The sequence below is a fragment of the Hemiscyllium ocellatum genome, chromosome 35, assembly GCF_020745735.1.
Source record: "Hemiscyllium ocellatum isolate sHemOce1 chromosome 35, sHemOce1.pat.X.cur, whole genome shotgun sequence".
Classification (NCBI taxonomy): Eukaryota; Metazoa; Chordata; class Chondrichthyes; order Orectolobiformes; family Hemiscylliidae; genus Hemiscyllium; species Hemiscyllium ocellatum.
The window spans coordinates 3,315,400-3,328,009 of record NC_083435.1 but is presented as its reverse complement, the minus strand read 5'-3'; the positions used below and the strand labels follow the sequence as shown (position 1 = coordinate 3,328,009).

The 12,610-nt window shown below is 51.4% G+C and overlaps 1 protein-coding gene across 1 annotated transcript; it reads right to left on the bottom strand.

Moving 5' to 3' along the window:
* Positions 1-566: 566 nt before the first annotated feature.
* LOC132832749 (protein FAM110B-like) lies at positions 567-6,313 on the bottom strand. The gene is made up of 2 exons (XM_060850874.1): positions 6,284-6,313; positions 567-2,217 (listed from the first exon to the last, which is right to left on the bottom strand). The coding sequence occupies exon 2, from the start codon at positions 2,038-2,040 to the stop codon at positions 1,216-1,218; it is 825 nt and encodes a 274-aa protein (XP_060706857.1). The 5' UTR covers positions 2,041-2,217; positions 6,284-6,313; the 3' UTR covers positions 567-1,215.
* Positions 6,314-12,610: the final 6,297 nt, after the last annotated feature.

Below are 12,610 nucleotides of genomic sequence, written 5' to 3'. Positions count from 1 at the left end.
ACACAGCAGGTCATTTGCCCGTTGTTGAAAGAGCCAACCCCCTGTGCTCACATCCCTGCCTTTTCCCCATTTCCTGAAAATTCTTCCTTTCTATCAAGTTTCCAACTTACAAAGGGGAATCGGATTATTTGAAAGGCTGGTCCTTGCTTACCCCAACATTTCCAGTCTCTCCATATGACGAGCGACACTCCATCCTTGTGTAATTGTGATAAATCTGTCTCCTCTGCTCGCTCACTCTCTGGGTATGGTGCCTTTCTAAAGGTATGGTGTTCAAACCTGGACACCATTCTAAGCCCTAAAAGCAGGTGGGGTTTGGGTCACATGGATTGCTTATATTTCTCATTCCTGGTTTGAACAAAAAGGGGCAACATGCTGGTCTTAGGAGACAGGTCACTCATTATGTGTGTCACAATTCAGTTCCAGTGTGTATTGCAAGGCACTATATATTGTATCTTGCAATTTTGTTGACTATCATGTGTTTTTGTGAAGTGTTAAGATTGAATAATGAAGGTCATGTCTATAAGTAATAATCAAGAACAAAGATTTATTTTCACAATTAGCTGAACGGTTTGTGGAATTTAAATCCTAGGAAATTCTACTTAATAAAAATACATTGTGAAGCAGCAAACTAACCAGACATTTTTTATGAACAGTTTATGCTCCGACTTATCAACAATGTCAGGGAACCTTGATTTGTTGTCTCTAGTGCGGCCGTTGTCTTGCTTTTTCTTTCTTCAGGTCTCTGTTCATCTATTTATGAATGTTATCTCCTCATCTGATTCCGTTTTTAGCTTCAATTTCTCCTTCCATTGTTGGCAGCACAAACCTGTTCGGTCTTCTTTACCAATGTCCATACTTGGCTATCTCTCTCTCTACCTATCTGTACTTATCAACTCCGTTGATTTCTGATCTTCGGCTCTTGATCTGACCCAATTATTTATCATCAATGATCAGTAATTCACAAATCTAATGCAAACAGCTAAGGCTCAATTCATTTTGATTGCAATGATTCTGTACCCTTCAAAGGAAATGGTCTATGAAGATTCAGTAAATTCTACAGTTCACAGATGGTGCCTTGGATAAGGTAATGAGTCATGTGAGAAATCAGGGGAGGCTAGGGTATGGAGTGGGAAAGCAAGGTGGAGCATGGAAGAGGGAGGCAAGCCCCAAACACCACCAGCAGCAGCAGCTCCTCCTGCTCCTCTCACAGGCAACTTAACCTGCCTGCCCCCTGGCTTCCCTGCAGTTGTACAGCCATTTAATAATTCTGGCGTTGCGTTCAATGATGGAGACTCCCTCTGAGATGGCCTTTCCCGACTGCACCCCTGCTGTATTGCTGCGCTGTGAGCTACAAGCACTGACACTCTGCAATTTGAGAGACAGGATGTCCGAGCTGGACTGTGCCAACTGCTCCATTTCTGGGGACTGCAGCTCCTCTGGCTCCAGGCCACAGTGGTTGAAGAACCTCTCGAGTTCATCCTGGGTTCGGCAGCTTTGGTCACTCAGCTGAGAAGAATTGGATCGGTACGGGGAAAGCTGCGACTTGGATGGAGAGGAAGCTGGCCACTTCCGGAGGTGCCTGCAAACACTTGGTCTGACGTCCACCCTCCTCACCACCCCTCTGTAAAGTGGCACAGAGGTGCTAGCATGCAGACTGTTGCTCCCTCGCTCGGGGTCATTGCTGCCTTGCTGGTGTACCAATCCAGAACTCACAGCTTGTCCGCAAGGGTATGGTCCTTTCCTAGTTGGACTTGGAAGATCGCAGCCTCTGATCAGGGCTGCTCTGTCTGCCCTGCAGCTCCCCCCAGGTTTCCTGGGGCTATGGCAGACTGGTTTGCCTGGCCTCACTGGCTCCTGCCTGGCTCCGACTAGTTGCGAGCTCTTCACATATTTCACTTTATCGGCCTCCAGCCGCTCAACTGCACTCAGGCTCGGGGGCCCCCTCCACAACTGCTTCCGGAAATATTCCGGGCCTCTGTTCAGGATTCTGAGGGGATTGGCTGAACGGAATGTGCCAGTGTCAGAGTTTTGGTTCAACATGTTCCCACTGTTCCTCTCCTGCTCTACACTGGTCAGTGCAGGGCAGGCTGGGAGTGAGTGCCTTACCGATGTTGGGAAGGAGTGAGTTATTACGTGAACTTTATGTCCACAACAAATTTCCAATCTCCAGGCTGACCACCAAGCTCCTTGTTCACAGAATCTTGCAACTGGAAACTTCTGAAATAAGACCGGGAAACAGAAATAAGTGAAAGGTTTAGTATTTTTTAATATATCAATTGACATAATGTGGCCCAGCATGGAATGGTCATCCCACACATAGGGAAAGTGGTGGTGAGCTGCCTTCTTGAACCGCTGCAGTCCATGTGCTGTGGGTAGACCCACAATGTCCCTTAGGGAAGGAATTCCAGGATTGGGACCCAGCCACACTGAAGGAAGGGCTGATATATTTCCAAGTCGGGATGGTGAAGGGCTCGGAGGGGAACTTGTAGGGGGTGGGGTTCCCATGTACCTGCTGCCCCTGTCTTTCTAAACTGTAGAGATTGAAAAATTAAATGGTGCTATTGAAGTTGCTTTGGTGAATTTCTGCACTGTATCTTGTAGATGGTACACTCTGTGGCTACTGAGTGTCAGTGGTGGAGGGAGTGGCTGTTTGTGGATGTGGTATCAAGTAAGTAGTTGCTTTGCCCTGGATGGTGTCGAACTTCTTTAGATTTGTCGGAACTACACCCACCTAGGCAAGTGGGGGAAAATTCCATCACACTCCTGACTCGTGCCTCGTAAACAGTGGACAGGCTCTAAGGCGTTGGAGGTGAATTACTCGCTGAAGGATTCCGTGCTTCTGACCTGCTCTTGTAGACAATGTATTTATAAGGCTAGACCAGTTGAGTTTCTGGTCCAATGTTTGGACAAAGATTCATAAGGTCAGGTGTAGACTGGCCCTGGTCGAAGTTGAACTGAGCATCGGAGAGGAAGCTGTTACTGAGAGAGTGCCATTTGCATTGCTACCAACTGACCTGGTGATCAGCCAGGTTGGATTTGTCTTGTAGTTTCTGTGGGCAGAACATTCCTGATGAGATGCCAGTATTTTAGTTATGGAACAGCTTGCCTTGGGCTTGGCAAGTTCTGGAGCACAAGTCTTCAGTAGAATTGTTAGAAAGTTGTCAGGGCCCAAAGCCTTGATAGAACGGAGTACCTTCAGCTGTTTTTATGGAGTGAATTGGTTGAAGACCTGACTTATGTTATACTGGGAATCTTTGGAGGAGGCTGAGTTGGATCAATCACTTAACTAACTAACCCAGGGATGATGAGACCTGGATGGTGTCTGTAAAGTATCATAACCTGATACCATCTACTGTGTTGTCATTTGAACTGAAATCCCGAGAGCTTGAACTCTGGAATAATCATTCAGTGATAACACCAGTTGCCAGGTCCACAGGGACCATGTAGACCGCCACAGTTCAACAAAGTGACTCACAGCCACATTCAAGGGCATCTAGGGATGGGAAAATATATAAATGTCACTCGCTGCCACTTCTCCAACACCACCCCCGTGTATCCACTCCCTCTCCATCCAAACCTCTGCCCACCATCCAGTACCCACTCCCCACAATCCCATTCCATCCAAACCCATCCCCAACCATCACATCCTCCTAAACCTCTGCCCACCATCCAGCACCCCCTCCCAATCTCACCCACACTCCCATTCCATCCAATACCACCCCAACCATTGACTCCCCTCAATACCATCCATCCAACGCTACTCCCACACACAGCCATCCAGGCACCCTCGCATTCCCATTCACCCACTCTCCACAATAATATCCATCCAACCCCAACTCCTGATCTCGTCCATTCACTCATCCTCCACCTGCCACCCCTCCACTTCACCCTATCAGCCAGCCCTATCGTATTCTCCGACTGCCAACACCCCCCACAGAAAACACTATGATCCTCCTGCCGTCATTCCCACTGCCTGTAAACTATCGCCCTCCCACCGCTCCCCCCCACTGCCTGTCAACTGTCACCCTCCCGCCGACACCCCCCACTGCCTGTCACCCTCATGCTGTCCCCCCACTGCCTGTAAACTGTCACCCTCCCACCGCACCCCCCCACTGCCTGTCAACTGTCACCCTCCCGCCGACACCCCCCACTGCCTGTCAACTGTCACCCTCCCGCCGACACCCCCCACTGCCTGTAAACTGTCACCCTCCCACCGCCCCCCCCCACTGCCTGTCAACTGTCACCCTCCCGCCGACACCCCCCACTGCCTGTCACCTGTCACCCTCATGCTGTCCCCCCACTGCCTGTAAACTGTCACCCTCCCACTGTCCCCCCACTGCCTGTCAACTGTCACCCTCCTGCTGACACCCCCCCCACTGCCTGTCAGGCTCCCGCCGTCTCCCCCCCCAACCCCCACTACCTGCAAACTGTCACCCTCCTGCCATCGGCGCCCCACTGCCTGTCAACTGTCACCCTCCCGCTGACACCCCCCCCACTGCCTGTCAGCCTCCCGCCACCCCCCCCACTGCCTGTCAACTGTCACCCTCCCGCCGTTTCCCCCCCCCCCCGCCCAACTGATGGTAAACTGTCACCCTCCCGCCGTCCCCTCCCACTGCCTGTCAACGGTCACCCTCCCACCATCCCCCCACTGCCTGACACCTCTCACCCTCCCGCTGACACCCACCCCCACCACTGCCAGTCAACCTCCCACCATTCCCCCCCACTGCCTGTAAACTGTCACCCTCCCGCTGTCTCCCCACTGCCTGTAAACTGTCGCATGTCCGTCATTCTCCCCCCCCACTGCCTGTAAACTGTCACTGTCTTCCTCTTCCTCCACTCCCTACCATTCCCACATCTGCTGCCATTACCAGCCACTGTCCCATCCGCTCATCAAACCCAGTCACTGCCCCCTCACCCCATCACTGCTACCCCACCCCACCGCCATGAACCCAGTCACTGCCCCCTCACCCCATCACTGCCCCCTCACCCCATCACTGCCCCCTCACCCCACCACTGCCACCCCACCCCACCACTGCCACCCCACCCCACCACACCACCACAAACCCAGTCACTACTACCCCACCCCAGCGCCTCGAACTCCGTCACTGCCCCCTCACCGCCACCCCACCCCACCGCCATGAACCCAGTCAGTGTCCCCTCACCCCATCACTGCCACCCCACCACAAACCCAGTCACTGCCCCCTCACCCCATCACTGCCATCCTACCCCACTGCCACAAACCCAGTCACTGCCCCCTCACCCCTCCCAAATCCAGCCACTGCCTCCCAACCCCCTCACTGCCACCCCACCCCAGCGACCGAACTCCATCACTGCCCCCTCACTGCCACTCCACCCCACTGCCACAAACCCAGTCACTGCCCCCTCACCCCATCACTGCCACTCCACCCTACCGCCACGAACCCAGTCACTGCCCCCTCACCCCATCACTGCCACTCCACCCCACCGCCATGAACCCAGTCAGTGACCCCTCACCCCATCACTGCCATCCTACCCCACCGCCACAAACCCAGTCACTGCCCCCTCACCCCTCCCAAATCCAGCCACTGCCTCCCAACCCCCTCACTGCCACCCCACCCACCGAACTCCATCACTGCCCCCTCACTGCCACCCCACCCCCTCACTGCCACCCCACCCCACTGCCACGAACCCACTCTCTGCCCCCTCACCCCATCACTGCCACTCCACCCCACCGCCATGAACCCAGTCAGTGACCCCTCACCCCATCACTGCCATCCTACCCCACCGCCACAAACCCAGTCACTGCCCCCTCACCCCTCCCAAATCCAGCCACTGCCTCCCAACCCCCTCACTGCCACCCCACCCCAGCGACCGAACTCCATCACTGCCCCCTCACCCCCTCACTGCCACCCCACCCCACTGCCACGAACCCACTCTCTGCCACCCCACCCCATCACTGCCACCCCACCCCACCACCATGAACCCAGTCACTGCCCCCTCACCCCCTCCCAAATCCAGTCACTGTCCCCCAGCCACCCCAACCCCCTCACTGCCACCCCACCCCACCACCACGAACCCACTCTCTGCCCCCTCATTCTTCCTGACCCCAGTCACTGACCCCCCCACACACTCTTTAACCCCTATCCCTCCCCTGTCCGACTGTGTATTTCTGCCCCCACCATCCTCCCCCCTGACAGTTTCTATCCCTCCATCACCCCCTCTCTCATTTCCCCCTGACGGTTTCCAGCCCCTCCCCTCTTTCCCCCGGACGGTTTCTAGCTCCCCAGCTAACGGTCACTTGCACCTGCTGTCCGCGAGCTCGGTTTGAAATCGTGTTGCCGCCGCTCGCTCGCGGGCTGTAACCAATCAGCAGCCAGCGGGCGGGGCCTGCGGGTGACGGACGCAGGGAACAGCCAATCAGAGCTCACCGATCCCACACCCTGTAACCGTCACCAAGGCTGGGGTCATTGCAGGGTCGCATATAGGAACACAGGTAGGAGCGCCTATAGAATTAATATAGGGTGGAATATAGGACCCACGCAGGTAGGAGCGCCTATAGAACCAGTATAGGGTGGAATATAGGACCCACGCAGGTAGGAGCGCCTATAGAACCAATATAGGGTGGAATATAGGACCCACGCAGGTAGGAGCGCCTATAGAACCAGTATAGGGTGGAATATAGGACCCACGCAGGTAGGAGCGCCTATAGAACCAGTATAGGGTGGAATATAGGACCCACGCAGGTAGGAGCGCCTATAGAACCAATACAGGGTGGAATATAGGACCCACACAGGTAGAAGCGCCTATAGAATTAATATAGGGTGGAATATAGGACCCACGCAGGTAGGAGCGCCTATAGAACCAGTATAGGGTGGAATATAGGACCCACGCAGGTAGGAGCGCCTATAGAACCAGTATAGGGTGGAATATAGGACCCACGCAGGTAGGAGCGCCTATAGAACCAATATAGGGTGGAATATAGGACCCACACAGGTAGAAGCGCCTATAGAATTAATATAGGGTGGAATATAGGACCCACGCAGGTAGGAGCGCCTATAGAACCAGTATAGGGTGGAATATAGCTCCCACACAGGTAGGAGCGCCAATAGAATTAATATAGGGTGGAATATAGGACCCACACAGGAGTGCCTATAGAATTAATATAGGGTGGAATATAGGACCCACGCAGGTAGGAGTGCCTATTGAATCAGTATAGAATGGAATATGGGACCCAGACAGTGCCTATAGAATCAGTATACAATGTAATATAGGACCCACACAAGCTGCTTAGAATCAATATACGGTGGAATGTAGGACCCACTCAGGAGCTCCCATCGAATCAGTATGGAATGAATTATAGGATCCACACAGGAGCTTCTACAGAATCTGTATAGAATTATTCTAGAAACATAGGAGCTCCTGTGTGGGCCCTCTATTTCATTCTAGTCGAGAGTGTGTTGCTGGAAAAGCACAGCAGGTCAAGCAGCATCCAAGGAGCAGGAGATTCGACGTTTCGGGCAAAAGCCCTTCATCAGGATTGAGTCTTGTGGGCCAGGGCTGAAAGATAAATGGGAGGGGAGGGGAGGGGAGGGGTGTGGGGTGTGGGGCTGGGGGGGAGGTAGCTGGGAAAGTGGTAGGTGGATGAAGGTGGGGGAGAAGGTGATAGGTCAGAGGGGGCAGTGATGGACGCGTCCGGAGGACGATGCTGAGTTGGAGGCTTGGGACTATAATTATAGGATCCACACAGGAGCTCCTATAGAATCAATACAGAGTGAAATATAGGACCTACACAGGAGCTCCTATAGAATCAATACAGAATGAAATACAGGATACATTTAAGGTCAAATATAGATTCCGTGCAGGAATAAATACAGGATCCATAAAATAGCTCCTATAGAATCAATATAGAATGAATCTCGGAGGGTGCCTCAATGTTATTGTCCAACTTCTTGATGTATTATCCATGTCGGGTCAACCTAACCCATGTGGGAGAGAACATAGGATGCAGTTACCAGCAAGGATTCTCCCTCCATCTTTAGTTAGGGTGAAACCTCTAATCTTGTTTTAACACCAACAACTCTCTTCACCTTTAAACAAGAGACTCCTTATTCTGAAACTGTGCCCCTTCGTTGTGGATTCTCTCGGCATCCTCCCTGTCCCGTCCCTCTGAGTTTGATATTTCAGTAAGATCAGTCCTCAGTAAAGTGTAATGAGGAATGGCCCAACCTACTTCACCTTTCCACGTAAGGGAGCCTTGTCATCTAATTGATCAATATGGGGTCAATAGAGGCTCATTATAGGGGTAAATGCTGGCTTAGCTCATAGCGGTTGTTCAACATTAGTAATAAATATAGAGTCACTGCCAATTTAATATCAGAGGTAAGGTAAGGTTGAATATCTTAGAGAATATAGGGTCTGCATAGGGCTAAATACCGGTGGGATGGGATGCTCTTTGGAGGGTCAGTACAGATTCTATAGACTGAGTGGCTTCTTTTTGCACTTGTAGGGATTCTATGATTCCCCTGAATGAGGAATTTAGAATAAGGGGACACACTTAAAACTAAAAAGAGTGCCACTTAAGTTTGAGATGAGAATATTTTTCACTCAGAGTTGTGAACCTTTGGATTTCTATACATGAAAGAGCTACGGAAGCTTAATCTTTGACTATGTTTAATGGAGAGATTGATAGGGTTCTGAATACCAGTGATGCACTGGGGAATGGGGATGGAGTGAGTGAAGGACATTGAAGTGTTCAATTAGCCATGATCATATTGAATGGCAGCGGGTTCCACAAGCTGAATGAGCTCCTGTTCCTATATTCCAATACTCCACAGCTGCTGTAAAATATACTGCTCATGACCACTGTAATATAATGTATATAAAACATATCACACTGGACTATAACATACATAAAATATACCGCACGTGCTAATATAACAGCAATATTTGTCGGTGTAATCTTGCAGCTGTCACAAGGGCAGGTGGAGGGTCAGGTCGTGTCGAGGAGATGGGGAGGCTGCAGACGGACTTGGACAGGCTGAAAAACGTGAGCAGAGAAATGGCAGATGGAATCCAATGTGGGAGAGTGTAAGGTTCTGCACTTTGGTAGGAAGAGCAGGAACACACTGTTTTCTAAATGGGGAAAGACTTCAGCAATATGAAATGCGAAAGAACTTGAAAGAATCCTGAACTCAGACTCCTCAGATAGACAGGTTGGATTAGGTGACAGTTAGGAAGGGAAATGTAATGTTAGCATTCACTTCAAGAGGGCTAGAATACAAGAGCAGGGATGCACGGCTGAGACTGGATAAGGATCTGGTTTCATCACTTTAGAACATAGAACATTACAGCGCAGTACAGGCCCTTCGGCCCTTGATGTTGTGCCGACCTGTCATACCAATCTGAAGCCCGTCTAACCTACACTATTCCATGTACATCCATATGCTTGTCCAATGACGACTTAAATGTACTCAAAGTTGGTGAACCTACTACCATTGCAGGCAAAGCCTTCCATACCCTTACTGCTCTCTGAGTAAAGAAACTACCTCTGACATCTGTCCTATATCTATCACCCCTCAATTTAAAGCTATGCCCCCTCGTGCTCGCTGTCCCCATACTTGGAAAAAGGCTCTCCCTGTCCACCCTATCTAACCCTCTGATTATCTTCTATGTCTCTATTCAGTCACCTCTCAACCTTCTTTTCTCCAATGAAAACAGCCTCAAGTCCCACAGCCTTTCCTCGTAAGACCTTTCCTCCATGCCAGACAACATCCTAGTAAATCTTCTCTGCACCCTTTCCAAAGCTTCCACATCCTTCTTATAATGCGTTGACCAGAACTGCACACAATACTCCCAAGTGCAGCCACACCAGAGTTTTGTACAGCTGTAGCATACCTTCATGGCTCCGGAACCCAATCCCTTTATTAATAAAAGCCAAAACACTGTATGCCTTCTTAACAACCCTGTCAACTTGGGTGGCAACTTTCAAGGATCTGTGTACCTGGACACCGAGATCTCTCTGCTCATCTACACTACCAAGATTCTGGATTAGTGGTGCTGGAAGACCACAGCAGTTCAGGCAGCATCCAAGGTACAGCAAAATCGACGTTTCAGGCAAAAGCCCTTCACCACTAATCCAGAATCTGGTTTCCAGCATCTGCAGTCATTGTTTTTATCTACACTACCAAGAATCTTACCATGAGCCCAGTACTTTGCATTCCGGTTACTCCGACCAAAGTGAATTACCTCACACTTGTCCGCATTAAACTCCATTTGCCACCTCTCAGCCCAGCTCTGCAGCTTATCTATGTCTCTCTGTAACCTACAACATCCTTCATCACTATCCACAACTCCACCGACCTTAGTGTCATCTGCAAATTTACTAACTCACCCTTCTACGCCCTCATCCAGGTTGTTTATAAAAATGACGAACAGCAGTGGACCCAACACCGACCCTTGCGGTACACCACTGGTAACTGGACTCCAGGATGAACATTTCCCATCAACCACCACCCTCTGTCTTCTTTCAGCAAGCCAATTACGGATCCAACTGCTATATCTCCCACAATCCCATTCCTCCGCATTTTGTACAATAGCCTACTGTGGGATATCGTGGTCAGTTTTGGGCCCTGTATCTAAGGAAGGATGCACTGACGTTGAAGAAGGTCCAGACGAGATTTACAGAGAATGATCCAAGGGATGAAAGGGGTTTGAAGATTCTGGATCTGTGCTCCATAGAATTCCAAAGGATGAGAGGAAGGAATCCATTAGAAACTTTGAGAATCCTGAGTGGTCTGGATAGAGTGGACATGGAGAAGGTGTTGGTACCAGTAGGAGAGACGAGGACCCGAGGGCACAGCCTCTGGGTGTAGGGACCAACCCTTTCGAACTGAGATGAGGAGGCATTTCCTGAGGCAGAGGATGGGGACTCTGGAATTCAGTGTCATACAAGACTGTGGGGGTTCAGGTCATTGAGTGCATTAAAGATGGAGAGAGATCGGTTCTTGATTGGGAACGGGGTCTGGGTTACAGAGAGAAGGCAGGAGAGTGGGGTTGGGAATGGGGTCAGGGTTACAGAGGGAAGGCAGGAGAGTGGGGTTGGGAATGGGGTCAGGGTTACAGAAAGAAGGCAGGAGAGTGGGGTTGGGAATGGGGTCAGGGTTACAGAGGGAAGGCAGGAGAGTGGGGTTGGGAATGGGGTCAGGGTTACAGAGGGAAGGCAGGAGAGTGGGGTTGGGAATGGGGTCAGGGTTACAGAAAGAAGGCAGGAGAGTGGGGTTGGGAATGGGGTCGGGGTTACAGAGAGAAGGCAGGAGAGTGGGGTTGGGAATGGGGTCAGGGTTACAGAGGGAAGGCAGGAGAGTGGGGTTGGGAATGGGGTCAGGGTTACAGAGAGAAGGCAGGAGAGTGGGGTTGGGAACGGGGTCAGGGTTACAGAGAGAAGGCAGGAGAGTGGGGTTGGGAATGGGGTCAGGGTTACAGAGAGAAGGCAGGAGAGTGGGGTTGGGAATGGGGTCAGGGTTACAGAGAGAAGGCAGGAGAGTGGGGTTGGGAATGGGGTCAGGGTTACAGAGAGAAGGCAGGAGAGTGGGGTTGGGAATGGGGTCAGGGTTACAGAGGGAAGGCAGGAGAGTGGGGTTGGGAATGGGGTCAGGGTTACAGAGAGAAGGCAGGAGAGTGGGGTTGGGAATGGGGTCAGGGTTACAGAAAGAAGGCAGGAGAGTGGGGTTGGGAATGGGGTCAGGGTTACAGAGGGAAGGCAGGAGAGTGGGGTTGGGAATGGGGTCAGGGTTACAGAGGGAAGGCAGGAGAGTGGGGTTGGGAATGGGGTCAGGGTTACAGAGGGAAGGCAGGAGAGTGGGGTTGGGAATGGGGTCAGGGTTACAGAGGGAAGGCAGGAGAGTGGGGTTGGGAAAGATAACAATCAAGAGTGAATGGTGGGGCAGACTGGATGGGCTGAATGGTCTTCTCCTGCTCTTATATCTCATGGTCTTATGACATACATAAACTATACCATACAATACAGCTGTAATATAATGGACATAAACTACCATGTGCCATCACATAGGCACTGAGACATTCATCAAAGGTGGGATTGAATTTTAATGGTGAATGTATGGTCATACGTGAGACCATTGAATTAATGTCAACCGGTTTCAGCTGAGGTAGATCCAGGTTAAAAATACTGACAAGCTGCTGAGCTGGGCTTTGAGTAGTTAATGAGTGTTGGAGGCAGGTATTTAGTGGCAGGGTCCACCCACTCTGGTTGTTTGTATAAATATAGATGTAGGGTGCAAGGCTGAGGATTGCTCAGTACGGGACTTGGTGCCAGGCAGTGGGAATGGGTTCCAGCACTGAGACCGCTCTGAGAGGCTGCCTACGGGTCAGATCCCTGTCGGCCCCTCAGTGTGTGCAGGAACGGCTGACCAGTTTGCAGACGCTGGGTGCCCTGGAGCTGCAGTCTGAGCAGATCTGTCTGAGCCGGTGCAGGGTGTGTTGCTGGTCAGCGGGCCGCTGGGTGCTGTACTTGTGTGGAGCCCTGTGTGACCGCCTGATCTCCTACCGCACACAGGCGGCTCACCATGGCAGGCTGGCCATCTGTTTCAGAGAAGCTGGCCTCTTCCTCCTGAGC